This window comes from Neopsephotus bourkii, unplaced genomic scaffold (genome assembly GCF_033783945.1).
Source record: "Neopsephotus bourkii isolate Nb327-2 ecotype Australia unplaced genomic scaffold, CSIRO-AGI_Nbou_v1 NB_1760, whole genome shotgun sequence".
Classification (NCBI taxonomy): Eukaryota; Metazoa; Chordata; class Aves; order Psittaciformes; family Psittacidae; genus Neopsephotus; species Neopsephotus bourkii.
Window position 1 is genome coordinate 3,061,555 of NW_026902234.1, and position 21,826 is coordinate 3,083,380.

General features: G+C 42.9%; 2 protein-coding genes across 2 annotated transcripts in view; one reads left to right on the forward strand and one right to left on the reverse strand.

Moving 5' to 3' along the window:
* Positions 1 to 1,339: 1,339 nt before the first annotated feature.
* TXNDC9 (thioredoxin domain containing 9) lies at positions 1,340 to 9,707 on the reverse strand. The gene is made up of 4 exons (XM_061377936.1): positions 9,459 to 9,707; positions 7,163 to 7,281; positions 4,710 to 4,964; positions 1,340 to 2,901 (listed from the first exon to the last, which is right to left on the reverse strand). Exons 1-4 carry the CDS (start codon positions 9,645 to 9,647, stop codon positions 2,784 to 2,786), a joined length of 681 nt encoding a protein of 226 aa, XP_061233920.1. The 5' UTR covers positions 9,648 to 9,707; the 3' UTR covers positions 1,340 to 2,783.
* A 2,276-nt stretch (positions 9,708 to 11,983) lies between these two features.
* The window catches only part of EIF5B (eukaryotic translation initiation factor 5B), a 37,975-nt gene continuing 28,132 nt past the window's right edge, over positions 11,984 to 21,826 (forward strand). The window contains exons 1-2 of the mRNA XM_061377892.1: positions 11,984 to 12,596; positions 12,868 to 12,973. Coding sequence (XP_061233876.1) covers positions 12,473 to 12,596; positions 12,868 to 12,973 — 230 coding nt within the window. The 5' untranslated portion in view covers positions 11,984 to 12,472. The remainder of the gene's footprint in view (positions 12,597 to 12,867; positions 12,974 to 21,826) is intronic.

Below are 21,826 nucleotides of genomic sequence, written 5' to 3' on the forward strand. Positions count from 1 at the left end.
TGTCTGCATGCACTTCTTTAATAACTACTTCATGCGAGCATCAAGCACAGACTTAAGCACCAATCATTATTAGTTACATGCTGAGTTCATACGTAAGCCCCGCAACTTAAAAAGCTATACGTGAACATTTCTCATCTCTTTATTGTACAATACCCTTTCATGGCTAACACATGCCAGACGAGGTACCATTTTGTGATTACTCTAGGCTCAGGAACCTTACTTAGTCACGTCCTTAGATATACAATCTATTTGCTGTAAGCAATCCCATGCAACCTTCATCCTTTCTCGGTATTGCACATTACTGTCATCTTCTCATCTACCAGCCATACTGCTACTAGATTGCTGTTGACAAGTTTTGTGCTTTTCAGGTCTGTACAGCTGACATTTGCTTGTGTGTTCTTTGTACTTCTAGCTTGCTGACCCAGGTCTTACTATCACGGACACTTCATTAGTTAATCTTCACAGCAGAATCACTGAGCTTTACTATAGAATAATATGTTCCTCACTACATAAATCACAAGGATTTTCCAGTCCTCAAAGAATTTCTAAGTTTCAGCTCAAATGAAATTCTTGGATTTAGACTGTTCATCTCAAAGTAATATGCAGATCAGGAATGGAGAAATTAAACTTATTAGGACAAAGAGTCTCAAGTTCCCCTTTTACCTAAACCATGCATTCCTGCAAACTCCTTATATCAGGACTGGAGTGTGTACTGCTGTATTATAATTCAGATGAAGGAAGAGGTCCTAGGAAGGAAAATTAACCTAGAAAAAACATCAGCAGCTGAAGTGACATGAAACCACAGACTCTGACTAGGATTTACATCAAGTTTGTAATGGGGCTATTCACACATGGAACTGAATAACCTCTAATAACGCACCATGCTAGGATCCTCACAAGCCCATGTTTCCACACAGCACTCAACTACGTTAGACATGATTTTATATTGCCACAACCTGTTCAACATAATTAGGACTCAGAGATGAGTCCTGCTAAGGCACTCTTAAAAATACTGCTGGAACACTTGTTTCTTAAATGGGATTTCATGCAACTGGATTAAAAAAAAACCCCTAAAATAAGCCCTTTCTAGTGCGTTTAGAGAGTTTGTGCATTAAAAAGATCAACTCAAAGACTACTTTATGCTTTTAGTAGATTAACAGGCAGTTGTGTACATCTTAATCTGGTTGCCTTCTCAAAATGATGTTGCAATGTTAGAATTGTATGCAGTTTGCTAGGGATCCAGAAAGAGCACATGCAATTTTCGGATGGACCTTATGTAAAGAAAAAAAATGGCCTGCAGCACCTAGACCACCTATCTGAAAGGATGCAAAAGTCCGCATTAGAATTAAAATAATTTTATTTCAATGTACATGAACAGAAATAAAATATAATTTTTTGAACTTACTTACAGAGATATATTGCTGGGCTGGCCCAATCACAAGTGTTCTCCATTACAAGGTAGCAAGACCGACTAGACCCACTTCACCACTTTTTGGACCAACTGGATTCAAAGTACCACCTCAGAAGGGTCCTTCAGCACAAAGCAAACTATTTTACTTTTTTTTTCTTTTTTTTTTTCCAAAATGACAAGAACACTCTTCAACTCTTCACCTAGTCAGAAATTTTGCATTGTGTTCCAAGGAAATCCTCCCTTGAAAACTGTCCATTACTGAAGAACAGTACACAGTATACGGCTCTATAGCTAAACTTAACAGATCAAGGTTTCTCCCAAGCACTTTTCTCTATTCTACTCTTGTACAAAGCACCTGCTATAAAATCCACACATTCACAACCACAGAATTATACAAACCCGTGAACAAGGCTGTTTTCAATATGCTTGTTGCTATGTGCTATTACCCGCTGTATCAGCTTTAACATGCAGCGTACATAGATGGTAAAAGGGCATTTCTCTTGACCATCTATTTCAGAATTCACAGAGGTTACGACTGTTTTTACAACTTATAGTGCAACGTAGTTTATTTAGTATCATGGTATGGCACCATAAGATAAGCAATCATTTGTTAAAACACATAATTCCTTTACTGATCACTTTGTAGTGCTTTACTGAGAGGTAATAATAGATTTCAAAAGACAACTGGAAAGGATCTGATAGGGAAAAGTCTTTTTTAAAAGTGTCTATTATCTCCTTCAATGAAGAAAAACAGCAAATAAAAAAAAAAAGCCCTCGAACTGTCAGATTCAAGAAAAGCAATAAAAAGTAGCTCTTCACACACCAGTTAAACTGCGGACTCCTTGCCATATGATACGGATGCTAGGATATTATGAGGATTTAAAAGAGATTTTTTTTCCATGAATTCAACCAGGAAATGCCCTCAGATGTGGAGTTCTTCGCACCACAGACTGCTTCAAGTATATTCTGGGAAAGCATTATTATCTTCTCACTCTGTTTTTATTCTTCGTTGTGCATCTGCTTTTGGCCACTGACACTGGATGCCGGGCCAGAGGGACCTTTGGTGTGACTTGGTACAATTGTTTCTAACAGTTACTTTAAAACTCTTCAGAAACTTATACTTAAGACAAAGTTCATCATTTGCCACGGTATTTAATTAGGACTCAGATTTCTTAATTACAAATGACTTCCAAAAGAGGAAAAATAAAATAGTTAAGCTTTTTTCTGCTATGACTCAGTTGTATAAAACTGTATAGAAAAATGAGCATTATGTGCAGATGTAATGAAAAGCAGTAAGCTGTATAAAAAACATTCTTAGAAATGTACCAAGCATAAACAAAAGATGATTTATAAATAACACATAGCTGCCATTCTAGTCATCATCAGAATCTGAGTCATATTTCTTCCCTCTTATGGTCTTCTTATCCAACTTTGTAAAGCTTGTTCCAAATTTCTTTTGACTTTGAAAAGGTGGGTCCATCAAGTTACCACTAGAGAAAAAAAAAAGACGTATTGATTAAAGCCATAATCATGCAGACAGTAATTAGCAGCTCTCATTACCTGCTTCTTCAGAAAAACATTGTAAGAGAACACAACCCCTATTCCCTACAGCCACCCTAAGCAGCATTGCGGTGTTGCTGGCATAGCACATCCCGGACAAAATGGCCTGGGTAACTTTACTTAAGACAGGAGTGTGCATGTAAACAGCAGCTGTGAGTGGGGCTCTAGAGGAAAAAAAAAAGAAAAAAAAAGAAAAAAAACCTATGTGAAATGGCTTTTGCTACAAACTAAAGACATCCATCTGCCAGACTACAAGAAGGCCCTTAGTGACATGGCTTATGGCGGACTTGGCAGTCCTGGGGTAACAGCTGGACTTGATGACCTTGAAATTCTTTTCCCACCTTACTGATTAGGCAGTAACCAGGGAATTAGAGAGACTTTTCAACACAAATGAGAAGCCAGAAGTACAGAAGCAGCTGAAATTTTGTAACGGACTTTGAGGTAGAAACATATAAACTGGGTTTTGTACTGCCAGAAGTCCCTTTTTACATTCCTAGCCAGACAGAACAGCTTCTCCACTAGATACTGCACTCCAGCTAGCAGACTGTGGAAATATTCATAGTGTGAATGCAAGACCTTGTAGGGTTCCCTCACCAGTGTGCACGTCCATGGCTTGTTGGGAACAGCAGGCATCTGCATAAAGCTGAAGCGCCTACATCTTCTACAGGAGGGGGTATGCCTGCCCCTTGCTTGGAAAAGGGTGTGCATGTTTTCACACACATCACCTGTGAGGAGTTTGCATCTTAGTATCAGTAAGTGAGCAATTAGAATCATATGGAAATAGCTATGAAAGGATGTTTGGAAATGTGCAAGTACTAACATTTTGCAAGTAACATTTTGTTGATACTGATCCTGAATCAACAGTTCACTGATTGCCAGCTAATCACGTCAGTAATAAGCCAACACACCACGCGAATCCTGATTTTAGTCAAACAATGTGACCTAACAGTCTGTTTTTCTTCTTTTCTTTCCCTAAATATAATATATCCTTTTACCATCTCCCTATCCCACAGGTTGAAGGAAAAGAACTGTTTCTAGGCTCTGAGGAGTATTATCTCCTTTCAGGAGTTCCAGAGCATGGGGGATATTACAATCAGAGTGTGGAAATGCAACACTTGTACACAAATGAATGCTTCCTACAGATCTCCTGGGCTGTGTAGACGTTGTGGTTCATTTTGCAAAGCCAGGGTACCAAACTCAAGACCTGGCAAAATGAACAAAGAACAGAACTTCCCCACTTCACAATGAGCTCCAAGAGTGGAATACACAGGTCTAGCTTGGTACAACTCCACTGAAAGACTTTCCTATAAAAGGCTGTTGCTGTCCAGAATATACATACCCAAACTGTCTTTGATGCCTCTGTGTATTTGCTTGTTTCTGAACTTGTTACCACTTGTTTTGAATTACAGATTTCTATTTCAGTCATTTTATCTGAAGTTCCAACAGCTACTAAAATGAACAGCAGTTTCTTTGACTTTAAGATACGTCTTCCAAAAATTTGGAAATTAGAGACTGAAATAAACTCAGATAATTAATTTAAAATAATAATGCACCCCCAGAAACATTCAGGTCTCCACGCAGCCTCCTCTTCTCCAGGCTGAACAGTCCCAACTTTCCCAGCCTAGTGTCAGTTGTATACAACGTATCAAAGACACAAAATATTATGATCCTTCTGTCTGCAAGCACCTTCTCCTTACACTGGATCTGAAAATAAAACAATCACAACCCAGTTAATTACCTGTAATTAATTACATCTGCACAGCCTAATCTCCATTCTAAGGTCTCTGTAGTGAAGTCATCAGTGTTACCAAGATCAGTGAAACCCACAACATAGTCTTGTGTTTTTCCATCTTTTACCAGTGCTAGAGTGGGAAGTACTTTGATGCGCAGTCTCTCACACAAGAAAGGAGACTTTTCAGCATTTAATTTCACAAATTTTGTCTCAATGTGCTTTTTTGCCAATGCAGTCAAATGCCTGTCCATTATTTGGCACCTGTGAAAAAAAACCCAAAACACATAAAAATGTTAAGACTCAGTAAGCATTTCAGAAAAAATTTAAACAGTGAAGAACTAATTCTACCACATTAACTCCTCAGATATGACCTTTGTAATTAAGAATTTAAAGAGAAACTGTGTTTCAAAGGTAGCTGGATTTGACGACTACTAGAGTAACAGCCTGAAGCACCTTTATTGCACAATTACACCATCCATTTCTCTAATTCCTTCCTAATTACTCCCACATACATAGAATCATAGAATAGTTAGGGCTGGAAAGGACCTCAAGATCATCAAGTTCCAACCCAACTGCCATGGGCAGGGATACCTCGCTCTAAACCAGATCACCCAAGGCCTGGTTCAATCGGGCCTTGAACATTGCCAGGGATGGAGCATTCACAACTTCCCCAGGCAACCTATTCCAGTGCCTCACCACCCTAACAGGAAAGAATTTCCTCCTTATATCCAATCTAAACTTCCCCTGTTTAAATTTTAACCCATTACCCCTTGCCCTATCACTACAGTCCCTAATGAAGAGTCCCTCCCCAGCATCCCTATAGGCCCCCTTCTGAAGGCCTCTCTCGTTTCTTGAGGCCCGCATTTATTGATGACGTTTCCCTCTGACTCTTGCTCTAGCTCACAGCCTGTCAGCTGGAAAAATCCCTCTATAAGAAACTTCACATTGCCAGAAAAGTGCTCTCAACATGCTGCAGCATTTTGGTGTTTTTCAGTCACCACCCCCACAACTGAGATGTGGTAACTCACTGTACAGGAAAATAAAAATAAGCGATTTGCACAGTCTGCTTCAGTTTTGCTACAGGCAAAAATGGTTCACTTTTCTATTGCAATGGAAAGGAGTGAGCATACAATTATTCTCAGCTAAGGGAGAGTAACATGAACTGCTCAAAGTACTTGTCAGATGGCAGAGATCTGTAGACTTGTCACCTGCAACCTCAACTTTCTGGGTTGTTTTCTTTAAATGGTTTGACTTAGCTGCATGAACGCTGTGATGTGACTGTTCCGCAACTCCAGAGGAGAGTCATGCAGATCAAAAAGCTGGAGTGGGCAAGGATGAAAACAACTTGATAGTGTGGCTGGTAAACGTGACACACTAGCTTCAAGCTAGTTGTCAGCACGACACATTTTACAAAGAACCTTCTCCTAAGTTCTTTCCACTGAGTGTATAGACTTTGTTGATTCATGAAACTAGAAAACAAACAACCCAAACCTGTTCTAATCTACTTTATCTTCAGAGATAGTCTTTCAACTTCTTTGAGAAAAAGCTAGCCAGATACAACTGCTTCACGTATTTCTGAAGCTTCAGTGCTTAACTTTGAAAACGTAGGATACAGATGCCTCACTTTGACATAATGCAGCTTTGACCTCTTTCAGTTTCTCACATTGAGGCTGTTTCAGTTTATATATATTCTACAAGCTAGAGAGAACATAACACCTTAGGTGACCAACCAACACCAAATCCAGGACAACTGGCTCTTCCTTCAACAAACTACTCTTACTTTGCAACTGTATTTTAACAGAAGATACTAAGACAGACCCACTGAGGAGCAGCCTACAACCCAGAACTTCCCAACATTTTTCCAAGGAAGTGGGAGATATTATTTTAGATTCCAGTTCTGAGTCAGGACATATTCTCAGGTCTAGGCATTTCATACCCTGGAAGCGTGACATAATCACAAGGGCACAGGCAAAAAGGGAAAGCAGCTGAGCTGCAATTGGTATCCACATCCTCTCAAAGTAAAAGGTTAAATTCTGAAAATGTCTAGACAATTTTTTATTATATTTTTGCTTGTCAGAACTGTCCAGAGCAACCAAAGCAATTTTTGACATGTTACTAACATATAATCACTAAATTCAGAGACATGGCTCCCTTAAACTAAACAATGAAACACAGCACTCACAGCACTCTCTCAAATATGGTCAAAGAAGTTATACATTTATATTCTAATCAACTATTTGAGAGTATTAATTGTTGTCAAATCATGTAAAGATTAACTGGAATGGGAAAAAAAATAAAAATCAATGTCTTGAGAAGGGAATGAGAATTGGAAAATGAAGAAAGCTGATTATTTTAAAAATGCCTATTTATTTGTGGAATTTGAAAGAACAAAAGAACACGTCTGTTTCTGAAGACATTTATAAACAAAAGGTTTCTTGAGCACAGCTTATTTACTATACCTGAATGTTGTGTCTCTATAGAAATGGCACACCACGTTTTTACTTTCTTTGACTTCTTGGAAAAAGTCTCTCTCACTTGGGATTTCTCTGTATTCTCCGTGTCCTTTTGAAAGCCACTCCTTTTGGAAAACGTAAGAGGAAATAATTAGTATGGATTGTGTTAGTCCTGTACCTACATGCAAAACGTACAGCTTTTAAGAAAAAATCAAAGATGGGAGCTGCAGTGGAAACCCATTTCATAGAAGGAGAAACAAATTAATTCTCTCCTTCAGATCTGTCTTGAAAATACACAAATGCCACCAGGTCAGACAATACTTCTCGGTTGCCTCCTTCTCAGCAAGAGATAGGTGGTTCAGCAGGGAGACTGTCTTACCTATTTGGCAATACAAATCTTGCAGAGCTGCATAAATTTCTGGAGTGCAGCCTTTCAGTAAGACTAGACGAGTTCAAAGAAAACCAATGACAGGAAACTCTCAGCAACTGAAAACTGCTAATCGACAGCTTGGGCTACTGTCTCTAAAACGTTTTTGTACACTCACAGAACTCTTGTCCAGAACTGATTCAAGTCATTACATGTTGTAAAACAGATTTCTTCCATTTTTTAACTCTCTATGAAAAAAAAAAAAAATAATGGAGAAGAAAGCCTGCTAACTCTCCTGCAGCAAATTACATTTATTTGTCACAAACCAGATACTGAAGGTATGAGCCTGGCTTCCAGAGAACCATTCAGGAAACATGCATATCGTTAATCAGAAAATGTACAGAAAAACAAAATTTCACAACCAGGCAACTTCACCTGTCTGATTAGGTGTGCAAACAGAGTATAGAAAAAGCTAATGCACTTGAAAAAGAAACAAACAACGAGCTTCAACAATACTGAAAGTTAATAACTAAAACAACTACAGACTAAGCTGAATGATTAGAAGTAGTGCAGTATGACAAAACTTGACAAAAAACTTTCAGTTTCTAGTGGGGGGTGGGGAATAAGTACAGATAAATCACTGTTCTTGATCTTGCAGTTCTGTCTTGGCAGAGTGGTGGGAAAGAACATCCAAGCAAACCAAAAATATCCTTTAAGTTATATTAGCATAGAACAAACTCTCTTGGACGTTGTACAGAGGTATGACCAAATGAGGAAGTCATCATGATGCAAATAAAAAAAATTACTTATTCGTCAACAGTGGATATGCATTACTTCCCCTTTGCTTTCAGACCAGTGTGGCAGCACACACCTTTTACAGGGTAGTATGCTACTTCAAATTTGTATTTGAAAATGCATGAGAACAGTGACTTAAGATCAACTGACATAACCAAGTTCTTGCATGAGAACTACCACATGTTCACATCCAAGCGTTATGACTTCTGAAAAAGGAATACACTAGAATAAACTGAACTTTTGAAGACAAGCAAATAGTACGCTATTTTCTCTACTTCCATGTTTAGACTATCAAAGCCACTAACCCTGCCATCATTCAGCATACCAACTATGCCATGTCATTTTACTGCATTCCCATTTCAGAGCATGGCATTAGCTCTTATGGGTTCCATCACGGCTGGAACATCTCTTTCAACCCAGTCACCTTCCCCCCAACCCCTTCTATTTCTTTGGTTTGGTTTTGCTTAGATGGAGTAAGCTAAGAAACCTATGGCTTCCCTACTCCCAATTCAGACTGGGAACTATGCTCAAAGAGACTTTCTGGGGAGCACAAAGACCACAGTTTAACATGAGGTACCAAGGAGCAAAGCAGAATTTCTTTCCTGTAAGAAGAAATGAGCAGTCATACAAAGGCATGTCACTGGGTTAGGACTGTGATAAATGATTTCACCCTAGTAACAAGGAAAAGCTCTGTATCATTCTTCTACCCTTAAGAAAATGGCATCCATCACTTACATGCCATAAGTAACAACCTCCTGATTTTGGAAGCTTAAAGGGCCTAGAGGCTTATGATTAGATTGCTTACAACACTTGCGTTTCCAGACAGCAATGGTCAGTGAATAAAGACACACAAATCTTTGTATGAAACTCTTTATCCTATCCTTACTGTAAAGGATCACAGAAGTTGTTCTCAGCTCCTGTTAAAAAAACTCAAAGCATGCACACATTGACAGACATTTGCTTTCCTGGGTAACTTAAAATTAGTAAGTACAGAAAGGTGAGGAAGAAATAAAAACCCCACCCAAACAGAAAAACCCAAACAACTCCAAACCACTTAATTCACATGCAAAATTTCCCTAAGATTTCCAAGAAGTCTGTTACACTGTATACATCAAGAGTCTATACTACTACAGGAATGACCTGTTTCTGCTGCTGGGCCTTTTTTAGTGCCTCAAGCCTCCTTTGTTTAAGGCGTTCCAGTTCATCTTCATCCATCTGGTCCAGCTTCTGCATTTCAGCATCCAGATGTTCTTCCACAACCTTGGTAGTCTGAAGGATTTCATTCTCCAGAACTTTTTGAAGTATGTCAACAGAGGTATCAGCAGCCATCTTTAACTAGAAAGTGATCTCTTCAGAGCTGTAGGAATAGTGATATATGGAATTAACATGTATACAAACACTTAATTAAAAGCCTGATCTCTTTTACTTGCAGTTCACATTGCAGAGAAACAAAATGCTATGCTATTTGAAGATAACATTGTTCTTTTGTATAGCACAACTCCCCCTGGAAAACGCTTTCTCGTTGAACACAGACAGCAACAAAGATACCAGTCAAGCCCTATTCTCTCAGTCCCAAAAGCAGCTATTGGAAGCACAAAGTAACTGGAAATTACTTGTCAATATAAATAAGTAGAATTCATCAGTTCCAAAGAACTCTCAGGGCAAGCCAGATCCATGTACCTTTAATAAGTATTCTGAAACTAGAAGATATAATAGAAAAGCTCCAAGCTGATGAGAGGAGGTATAAGATGTCTCAGAGTAAATCAAAGCAATGCTCAGTCTGTAGGTAGCCATCAAAAGTTTAAAAGCAGTTAAGTACCTGATGCAGATTAACATATTTAAATCCAAATTAACACTCCTCAGCTAAAAGAAAGACAAGGTGCTCAACAGCAAATGTTTTAGGCCAGTACACTGCTTCAGGCCAGTACACTCCTTCAACTAGTACAACAAAACTGCTACTGCAAACACCAGCCTATGACAGCTAGCAAAAGGATTTAAAAACCCCCAACAACTACCTAACTGATGTGAGAAGAAACACAGCTAAAATCATTCCTCTGTAAAGGTCTTCCTGCCCAAACACTTCAAAACGCACAAGATACCAAGACTGGGTTTCATGAAGAGCTGGGACAATGTAATTGATTGTTCTCGCCAATAATCTTACACTACAAAAAAACATTACTGCCAGGAATGATAGTTTCAAAATGGGGGCAGTACACAGTCACCCTAATCAGATTCTCAACCTGCAGGCCACAAATTTGATGTGAATTTGGGTTCCAGATTACTCTTGGCTGTATTTCAAAACAGCCAAACTAATGGTGCCACTGGCTTTGTAAAACACCTTGCAAGCCGAGGCAAGAAAGCTTTTTAAATAGCGATGGGCAAAGTATCAACATTAACGCAGCACTCCAAACGCAAAACAACCTCAGCAGTGCTGACCCTGTTGACACACTCCACACGTGTCACTACCATGCTTGCTCTGACCTGCAGCACCTCATCTTGACTCCCTCTCACCGAAACTGCTAACTACCAACTCTCTCCATAAATGTTTTCTACCTCCTTTCTTGCCTTTACATAGGAAATAAGCAGCTTACTAGAGCACCTCAGAAGCCCCTAGGCATTCAGGGGAGAAAGGGAAACCTGCTCAGCTGAGGCAAAGGGAGGCTCCTCCTCCAAGCAAACAGGAAGGAAAACATAAAAACACCAGCCAATGCCTACCACAGCCTGAGGTCCCCAAAGGGCTCCCGGCTCCCCCAGCCCCGGAAGCCTGGATGCCAATAAGCATTTCCTACTCTGCAAGGGGGTGCGCCCGAGGCTGGCTCCCAAGGGGGCTCAGCAACTCTGATGGGGTCCTGCCCGCTCTGCTAGAGAGGGGCGCTGGAGGCCCAACTCACGGCCAGTAACGGGGCCGAGAGGCGCCGCCGAAGTGAGAAGGACCCGCAGTGCGTAGCCGTTACAAAGAACGGACCCACGAGCACACGCGCACACACCCACCCATCCAGCTTCTTACGAGCTATCCAGGGAAAGCCTCACCCTCTCCCAGCCCCGCTGCCCCCCACCACAAGCGGCCAGAGCCAAAGAACACAAACGCCACTCACGCCTCCTCTTTCCTTCTTCCTCCGCTGCCGCGCACACTACGCCCCCCACCCGCCTCACACCGGCCGCACCCCGCCGAAGTCTCGCGAGAGCGCACGCAGCGCTGGCCACCGCGTTCCTAGCCAGCCTAATGCGCATGCGCCGTTGTGGGTGGGTGGGAGTTGCACCAGCAGGCAGCAGCCGGGAGGGCGGGGTTTAGTGTGTTTGTCCCGCGGCAGGGGCGGGGCTCAGCCGCGGCCGCACCGCTTCCGCGCCGCGGTTCGAGCACGGCGGGAGTTACCGCTGCAGGGGCAGCTTTTTGTCTGGTCCCGTCCTACTCCTTTCCGTTAGCAATCGCGCTTCTCCCGGCGTTGCGCACCGGCCTATCTCCGCCTTCCCCTCCTGTGACCCGCCCGACGGAAGCGTCGGAACACGGGCCGAGCGATTCTGGGGCGGGACAGAACACACCCCGTCGCTGCGAAGCCCCGCCCGTTCCCTCACCTCGGTGTGAGGCTTTTGTAAACGGCGGTCGAACGGTGCTGTGGGGGGGACCTGGGGGGTACTGTCGCTGCGTTCGTGGGGCACTGCTCATGGATTTCTTCTCGGGGTTGGGGCGTGTGAGGCCGAGACCCCCGCAGGGAATCGGGGCGCGGCAGGGTCGTAACGGCCGGGAGCTGCGGGGTTAGGCCCCTCGAGTGATGCCGTGAGGTAAGGGCGCCTTGGTGAGGGCAGGTGGGGCTCGGGCGGGCGCTCCGGCACGCCCGATGAGAGCAGGAGGGTCGTGCTGGAGTGGCCGGGGCTTGTCTCTGCTGCTCTTGTTGCAAGTGCGCTGAAGATGCGCAGATTTAAATAACAGGATATTAAAGAGTGATTAAAAAAATCCCAAGTGTTCTGCTTGCTTGCTTCCTGGAAATCTGATTTACCAGTACTGAACTATGCTGATGGGGAAGGTGGGGCGGGAAGATAAACTTCTGGTCTTATCTGCAGTCTGCTGGGTGCCCGAGGTGGGAAGACTGATAAGGAGTACAGCTGTATGAAGGTGGAGAAAAGTAGGAGTTGAGGGCTTTAGGGAGAGAAACAATATGGAGGTGGTGATCCTGAGGCTAGAAGATGAAGAGAACAGTGAGGCTTGCTCTGTCTGCCAAGGAAATTACTGTAACGGGGCTATGACTTTGATTCATGCTTTGCCGAGAAAGGTTGGACCAGGTGATCGTTGAGGTCCCATCCGACCTGGTATTCTATGATTCTATGACAACGACAGAAAATGTGCTGCTCTCGAAGCATATTAAATACTGTGATATCCGAGATCCCCATTATCACTGTTATTCCTGCCCCATCTTTCTTTGCTCTTGAGAAACATTACCAAGAGGAGATGGGGTTGTAACTGAGAGCCTCCCCCTTCCATTATACTCAGTGCTGAATGTCTGACTTCCGTGCCACATGTCTGTGAGTCTACATCCTGTCTTCTGTCCCACAGGAACACTGTTCAGTCTCCCCTGCAAGAGAATGCAGCACTGTTTCAGCTCCTGTACTGTTTCTTGGAGGGGAGAGGGAGAAAAATCTCTGTACACTGAGAAAATGTGGTGAGGAGGGAAGGAAACACTTGGCTGATGTTGCTGCCCAGCAGCCCAGCTCCCTGTCAGTGTACCTCTCCTGTCAATGGAGCTGAGTTTGATCCTTTACACCGAAATACAACTGAGCCCTGCCTACTCCATGCCCCTGCTCTGGTGGGAGGCCAGGCACCACAGGGCAGATGGTACCATTTTGTCTTTCACACCTCACCTCCAGTGGTGGTAAGTGATGGGGATGATGGTCCAGCAAAGCTGTGAGCAGAGGAAAGATACTGAGGTGCATGGAGCAGTGCCCACACCTCAGCTACCGCCTGCTCGCTGTGTGCCTTGAAAGTTTTCCTCTTAACCACTCCATTCACCCAGTTGGACCGAAGTGTCCTGTTTGTCTCTGGATAAAAGCTTCCCAGATGTGTTTACTTTGGCTATCTGGTCGTTCTTTTTATGGCCAAGCAGGGAGCAAATGTGGCCCTTTGGGAAGGTGGGATGGAACCTGCAGATCTGGGGCATTGCTTAGACCTTTGCCAGGGCTGCCTGAAGAACAGAACTGGTGGAAGTAAAGCCGATGTTGCTGTGTCTGGTCAATGCAAACCCTGAGAGCAGCCATCAGGTGTTGGAAGAGGCTTCCCAGGGAAGTGGTGGAATCACTGTCCCTGAAAGTGTTCAAAACCCATGTAGATGAGGCCCTCAGTGACGTGGTTTAGTGGCGGTCTTGGCCGTCCTGGCGTGACGGTTGGACTTCATGATCTTAAAGGACTGTTCCAACCTAGTTGATGCTACGATTCTTCCCCTCGGTCGTCGGCCCTGCGGCGCCGCTTGTTCCCCCTCCGGCAGCCAGGGGGCGCCAGCGCGCGGAGGCGGTGCTCGGCCTCGGAGGCGGTGGCGGCCGCCGGTCGTCGCGGGGCAGGCCGGGACGGCGGTGGAGGTGAGGCGGGGCGGGCGCGTGCGCGGCGCTAGTCAGGGGCGGGCAGCGGCGGTGGAGGCGGTGGCTTTCCCCATATGCACGGGGCTGCGCGCAGGCGGGCGGGTAGTGTTGAGGTGTGGGTTAAGCGCCGGTGCTGCCGCTATGGGCAAAAAGCAGAAGAACAAGAGCGAGGACAGGTAGGGTGGATGACGGCTTCTCGCCTCGGTCCCTTTCCCTGGGCTGCTGGCATCGGTGGCGGTGAGCACCGGTGTCGCGGCGCTGAGTCAGGCCTGCAGGGGTTCGCGGCCTCGTCGGGGGTGGCGGGCAGGCGGGGCGCGCTAGGCCCTGCTCAGCCCGGCCCGTCCCGGTGGACGTTGGCTGGGTGGAAGGCCGGTCGTGTTTTTCACACGGTGGAGTGGTACTGGCTGTGCGGCCGGGCCCGACCGGTACCGGCGGCCTGAGGGTACGGCGGGCCGGGCCGCGCTGTGCGGGCGGGCGGATCGGTGTCCTGCGGCCGCGGTGGGAGAGACTTGTCGGTTGGCGCTGGAGCGGCTGTGTTGCTGCTGCTGCTGCCGCCGCCGCCTCGTTTGCGGTCTCTCTGCATGCTGCTTCCTTGGTCCTCGCCTGGGCTCTCGGGCGCTTGTCCGAAAGCAATGTCAGCTGACTGCTAGTTGTGAGAGCCGATCTCGGTTGTCAGCTAAAAACAGCTGTTCGGTGCAGTTGCAGCGCCTGAAAGTGTTTGGTTTTCATTTCGTTTTTTTAATAGGAGACAGTGCTATAGGTCACGCTGTAACTTGGTGACTTGTATATGTTTAATAAATGCAGATGTTGGATATTTTAGTGATTATAAGGAAAGCGGACCACTTCTGTGGTTATGTGCGTGTCACCTTGGGTACTGCCCCATCTGTGAACTTTGTGTGTAAGGGTTCTTACAATGGCAGCTGTATTAACCATATGGAACGCTGACTGAATGACATTGTGTATGTTTACAGTAGCAGGGAGAACATACTGTTATTTGTCACTGTGAGATAAAACCAGATATAGAACCAATTCGAAGAGTGGTTTTAGTTGTTAATACTGACAAGGAGTTAAATGAAAACTCATATCTTCAAATGTGTTTGAAGTGGAAATCACAACTTTTCCTTACCTATACTGCTCAGTTTGTGCCTCCTTTTTGAGTCACTGTTTCTCTTATGAAAGTACTTCCTATGATGGCTGTTTCACAAACAGGTTTTTTTTCTCTCTAAGCATTCTTTGCTACCTGTACGTGTATTGTAATAAGATGTTAGTGACTTAAAGTTGTTACACTTTACCTTGTTAGGGTGCAAACTCTTTTAGTTTTTCTGGTCCTCTCTTGGGTGCTGTGCATAAAACCTCATTTGTGCTGAAAAACGGAGGCATACCTTAAAAGAGAGGCCAAGAATTTATTGTTAGAATAATTGAAATCCTGAGAGCATAATGATTATTAATTCAGATCTAATTGTTAGGAAAAAAGCGAACAGTAATTCAGCTGAAATGGTTACATTCACCCTCACTGCTGCTCTGAGTTTTAGGATTTCACCCTGGTGATGGTAAGCTGCTACAGTGTGCTGTCAGCATCGTTGCCCTTCATGAGGAGCGATATGGTTGTTCATGTTGATGGCTTCATCTTCCTCACTCTGGGATCTACCTGAGATGTTTTTATATGCTTGCTAATGTGCCTTTGCTTTTCATTGGTTTGCAGCTTTGTGTCTCATCCAAATATGTAAAAGGCACTGTGTATTAGATAATGCTTCTTTCTTGTTTGTTACCCCTAAAAATGGTTTTGTCCAGGCCTGTGTTTCTCTTGGTCAATTGCTGGTGAGTTATGAGATGTCCAGTGCTCAGTCCTATACAAGCTGTCTCTTTATTCATGCCTGCATGCATCTCCTCTCAGCCCTGTGCCCCTACTTCTCAAGGCATCTGCTGCTGTATCAGGCCTCTATTTCTTTATACTACATCATTGTTGCAGAGCTGTTAATATCTCATTCTGTACAGTGCCTGCTTATTACTGCTCTCTATATGAGACTCTGGTTGCAGCCTGCCCAAGTAAACAAAAGTAGAAGCAATTAGGCATAGGCACCTGGTCAATTAGAGAAGTTGCTGTCACAGCTAAATCAAGAAACAGTTGCAGGCAGGTCAAGAAAAGTTCAGCCAAAGTAGCCCGACAAAGTAGCTGTAGTCCTAAGGCCTTGCAAGTGCAATGCAGAGCTTATTTACTGCTACGAGCAATGGCAACAGTGTCACAGGGCTGCATGACTGTATGGCAATGGGAGGGATGACATGAAAGAATATAAACACATACATGTTTGAGAAGTACAGCATGGTTAGACTGGGTGTATTTTATAGCAGAGTCTTTGAGGGGATGGGAGTGAGGACAGACCTGGAAAGCCAGTTCATTTTGGAATAGGCTCTGTCTGCAGAGGTGCTGTGATTATCTGGTGGTGTTAGTTCTAGCTGACATCACTGTGAATGTCAGGTTCCCTCGAGGGAGGGATAGGCTGCACCATATATTTGCATCTGTAGTTTGAGATTGGACTTTAGCATCCACCATCAGTCTTGCTTCAGTTTCCAGTAAAGCTAGAGGAATGGTACTGTGTAATCAAAGGCTTCTTGTCAGTTTTGCCTCTCGCATCTTCAGTTCTGTGACATGCAGTGTTGTTTCCTCTTCCTTTTCCTCTTTCTCCAGCAATTCTGTTACAATCCCTTATGTTCCTTTTGACTGCAGCTCCCAAAGCATGTGGCGGCTCATGGGCATAACTTACAGTGCAGATGCACTTGCATGTGGGAAGATGCACATGGTGTGTCTGTGTTGCGAGTATTGGTTTGAGAATGGATGTGACAGATTTCCTGCCTGTCCTCTAGCATACTGAGCCAAGTTATGGAAGGTACCATAGAATCATAGAATAGTTAGGGTTGGAAAGGACCTTAAGATCATCAAGTTCCAACCCCCCTGCCGTGGGCAGGGACACCTCACACTAAACCATCTCACCCAAAGCCTCATCCAGCCTGGCCTTGAACACTGCCAAGGATGGAGCATTCACAACCTCCCTGGGCAACCTATTCCAGTGCCTCACCACCCTAACAGGAAAGAATTTCCTCCTTATATACAATCTAAACTTCCCCTGTTTAAGTTTTAACCATGTCATCTTTACTCTGCTTTTCTCCCTTCACCCACATAGTTTATCTTCTGTTGTGTGGTTTACTCCTTCCTTGTTTCTGCTGAGTACAGAGGAGGTCATACTGGTGAGTGTTAATTTATGTCTTGGAAGTGTGCTGACAACTGAGGGTGAGAATGAATTTTGTCATCGGAACAAGGTGTAAGTACAAAGGGAGAAGACTCAGAGTGAGATGACAGTTGTGGTGAACAGGGAAAGAATGGCGATGCAGGATTATTGTTTGTTAGGAATACAGATTCCTGCCTGAACAGACACCTACAAACCTGTTTCTGCTATACCAGTGCTTTCATTACATTCCTCTTGAACCCTCTTATTCACTTGTGCTGCTTGTTTGCATCTGTCAATAAAGAACATATTTTTCTAGAATGGTCAGATACATGGTCACTGTAGGAAAAATCTCAGTGTGGTGTTTAGTCAGTGATGCACTTTGTAAAGTTGGAGAGTGCCTTGGGTCATAAATAGCTCCTAAGCCATGTGGAAGTTTTGCTTCCTCTTTAGAATTTTTATGGTTGTGTTAATCACTCATTTTTGAATGAAATGTCATAGCAAAATTTTTTATTTTTTTTTTTTAGAGGCATCTGAGTTTTCAGGCTTTCCTAATGGAAGAGTAGGTGTTCTAATGTGTAGTCTAGCTCCTCCCAGGAGTGATATGCTTTGGCTCTTGGATAGAGCTAAAATGGAAGAAGTTATGTCAAGGTTCTACCCTGCTGTCTTTGTGAATTTCGTATAGGATTATTATTATTTCTTTTTTAATGTGTGGGAAGAAAAGCTGTTGTAAACTACATAACTGTGCTTTGAATTCAAGCTTCTGCTGAATATTTCAAAGTTAAGTATGCTATATGGTTTAAATTATTTCTGGCGTAGAATATGGACCTTTTCCCCTTGATGGTGTTATCTTTTCATGTGTTTTTACTCTTCTCCTAGCTGTAAGTCAGCTTCCTCTTAGTAGCTTTCTTTCATTTCCAGTAGGTAGTCTTTAGGTGTGTTCATTCTTGTGCTGTTTAATATTGTGAGCTGTTGCTTAGGCATACTGCTCTTATCATTCATGCATGTTGCTTTAGAAGTTAGAGGTGCCAGCTGTGATTCTGCAGCCAAGAGTGAACACTGCTGCTAAATTAAGACCTAGAGTGCTGTTGCTGATGCTGTATATTGCTTTCTCTTCTACAAATTAAACTCCTGGCATTGTCTCCTAGTTGTTCTGTTTGGCTCTCTTTTATTAGTCTGTTGAGTAGCATCTTCTTAATGTTGTGTAGAAAGTTCTGTAAAGGCTAGCAAGCCTTCAAATACCTGTAGTTCAGAAACATTCTGTACATTGGAAAACATAACTGTATCTGTTCTGAAACGTATTTCCACAAGCAGAGCATTTGCAGCTCCATTGAAATCCCTGTTTTGCAGTTCTCATCTAGAAGGTGGTAGGATTTTGTACTGGAAGATGAAGTAATGCAAGATAATTTCTCCATTACAGAAATTCGTTGGCCTGTTCAATGCGAATATGTATTTCTGTTTTCCCAACCTGTAGTTATTAATGCAGGCCTTTATAAGAAAACTAATTTTATAGGTTTGGATTTTTTTTTTTTTGGTTTTGAGCAAAGGATCATTGTAGAAAGACTGTCAAGATTTTCAGATATTTGTGGTGATGGTATCACAAACCAAAAACACTGCAGTACACGAAGTAGGTTGTTAGAATCAGCTTTTCTTGTGGAAATCTCAGTTTTCTTCATCTGTTACTTCCATGAAGGCACCTAAAGCTTATGTATAACTAACCTGTTTATGAAAAGGATAGAAATAGTACATAGCAAGCCAGAGGAATTGCAGACACTGTTGATTCTCTGAAGATCTCTGGCAAGCCATGCTCAGAATATAGAAGTTTATAGCAAGCTAAACTCTGCTGCTGTTGTTGACACTCATCAGACCATACAAGCTGACAGTTCTACATACCTTTGCTGGTTTTAATTGTCATGTTTTTCTGACTGGGCTCATGTGTGTCTCTGTACATTTGTTCTCTACTGTTCATCCCTTTAAAGCTAGGAGTAAAGGTTACAGTTTTGGATGAAATCTCCTGTTCAGTAGCTCTTAATGCTTGCATAATATTCCTGTTCCTCCTCCCTACAGAAAAACAGTGCCCTTGACTGGTGGAGGAAGTTATTTTCCTGAGCGCAAATTACATGTACACATAATTAACGTAGTAGTTACGTTTGTTTTGCCAAAAAAGTACAGTGCCATTTAGTCTGAAAGCAGGTGCTGTTCTGCACAAGATGTGTGTGTTGATGATCCTAGTGTTTGCAGCAGTAATGACTTATGGTTCCTGTGTATCGATTTTTCTTTTGCAGTAGTCTAGTGGAGATTTTTATCATGCTCTCTTAAAACTGATAGGTGCTTCTTTAGATAAATTGATGCTGTAAGATGAAGTATGTTTTTAAATTATAGTTCATGTGGGTGGGCATCCTTTGTGCTTCAGGTTCATAGACTATCTCAAATGTATTTCATGAAGTGTTCTAAATGGTATTTTTGTGATTAGTTTTGATTTTATGCAGTAAAATGCGTAGGACATGGAAGTTGTAAAATAGTGGACTTGGAGGTAATTTCTGTCATCATTGCACTTTTTCTAAACAACCAAAACCTGGGAGAACTAGTTCAGTGCGACTGAATGCTAGTTCTTTAGCGTTTCCTATTCCATGCTTTTAGTCACCTAGTTCTATTGGCACTTAAACTGAACCTTGAAGAACTGCAGAGCTCTGTGTTGCCTTCTGCTAGCTACTACAGAAGCCTTTTATGTTGAAGTTTTGCTATATCTTGTTTTAAATGCAAATTTTAGATTGTGGTGAGTGGTTTTGTTTTGTTGGTTTCTTTGCTTTTTTTTTTTTTTAAATCTGTGTCGAATAAAGATTTTCTGTTTTTCTAGGATCTGTTGGGATTAAAGGTTTCTAAGTCTTTCAGACAGTTTTGCTTAGCTGTTATGTCACTCTTCTTTTTCCTCAGCCAAACTTGAAAGAGAAGGCATGACTCTTTCATGTTAAAAATGGAATCATTTTCTGGGGAGCCTGAGTACAGAGCAGTTATGCTTTTAGTCAAATTTTACTTCCTTGCTGTCTCATGCAATTAGGAAATCTTACCAGCTTCCTTCATCTGGGAAATACAGCTAAGGCGTAGTTTTGCCTCAAGCTGTCAGATGTTTCCAGACTTTGGGGTCTTACTGTTGCTGTCCCCAGCAGCATGTCGTAACTGCTTCAACTGCATTGGTATAGTGCTTATGTGCTCACAGTGCAACTCAGCAGTGTGATTTGATTTGCCACCAGAAAAGTGTGTTCTGCAAGGGCTTGTGTTTGCAGGATTGTATGAGCTGGTGAGAAGGGAAAGCATTGCTGGGAATGGTGAAGGAAGTCACTCCCCTGGCCACAGCTGGGAGAAAAGGCAAGGGGAGTGTGGCCCTTTTCTGGGGCTGTGACTTTTTTTTAAGCCCTGTCAGCTGCAGTGGCGGGTTGCATAGCTGGGGCTGATGTGGACACTGCTTCACTTGGGCTGAGGAAGGAGTGTAGTTCTTCCTGAATTTCAGACTCTCGGTCATATGTAGTTTAAATGTCTTCAGCAGGAAATCAAAGTGGCTGCTTCTGCTCTGAAAATATGTTTGCTGTGTTCATGTTCTTTGATAGGTAAGGATGAGGAAAAAGACCATGGCGCTTGTTTCATGTTTTGAATAGCATTGCTGAGCCAGCAGATACTCGCATTTTCAGTTTCGTAACCCACTTCAAGAACAAGCTGGTGGTGCATGGTTTTGAACAATTAAATAATTGCTTCCAAAATGTTTTATGTTCTGGAGCATTTTAAACCAGTTGCTCTAAAATAAACTTTGGTGAAAGACAGAACGCCTGTCTATCTTAACACCTGCAAGTTAAAAACCCTACAAATAGACCATTCAGCATTGGTAACTTGCTAATTTGAGTAAGCTTGTATTTAGGAATGCATCCTAGTACCAGGCTTGTGACCCATGTATAACAGAGGATGGGTAAGGTGCTCTAGGGGAGTAATGGTAAAGACCTGTCTAAAAGTACTAGCTTTACTTGGTCTAAACCTATTGCAAAACCTAACAGATGGAAACAGATGGTTCAGCTTCTTTTCAGTCTTTTTGAAGTTCAAGTTTGGTGGTGGTGTTTTTTTTTCTAAGCAAAGAAAATGACTTAATGACAGCTATGTTCCTTTGAAGGTGGTTAGAAGAGCTGGTGTGATGTGAATGATGAAATATCTCCAAAGTTGCCTCAGCAAAAAGGAGTTCTGGTTACGCAGGAATGCAGGCAATGAGTTCACATTAGTGATGCAGCTTTCCTGCTGTGTCAACTTAGTCACTCTTCTGCCCCATGCACATGAATGTTTTTTTTTTAGTCTGTTCTTAGTTGTACAAACATTTTCTGACATTTCAACTTCATCTGTACAGAAACAGTTTTAAGTTATGCTCAAAATATTTTAGTTGGGATTGGTTTTGACTTGGCTTAGCTGCAAGGCGAAGGCAAGATTTAGTAATCCTGTTGGTCAGTGCAGTGGATCAAAAAGTCTTTTGAGTCTACATGCACCTTTCAGTTTTAGTTTCAGCAGGAGTGTGTTACCTTGTTGACTTTGTTTGCAAAGCTACATGTTGGATTTCCAGTAAGGCTTGTTCTCAATCTGGATTCTTACATTTAATTTCTCCAGTTTTATTTAACTAATTTCACTAGACTTAAATTGGTATAAATGTGGGCAACTCGTCTCCTTTATACTGCTAATGAACCCTGTTGC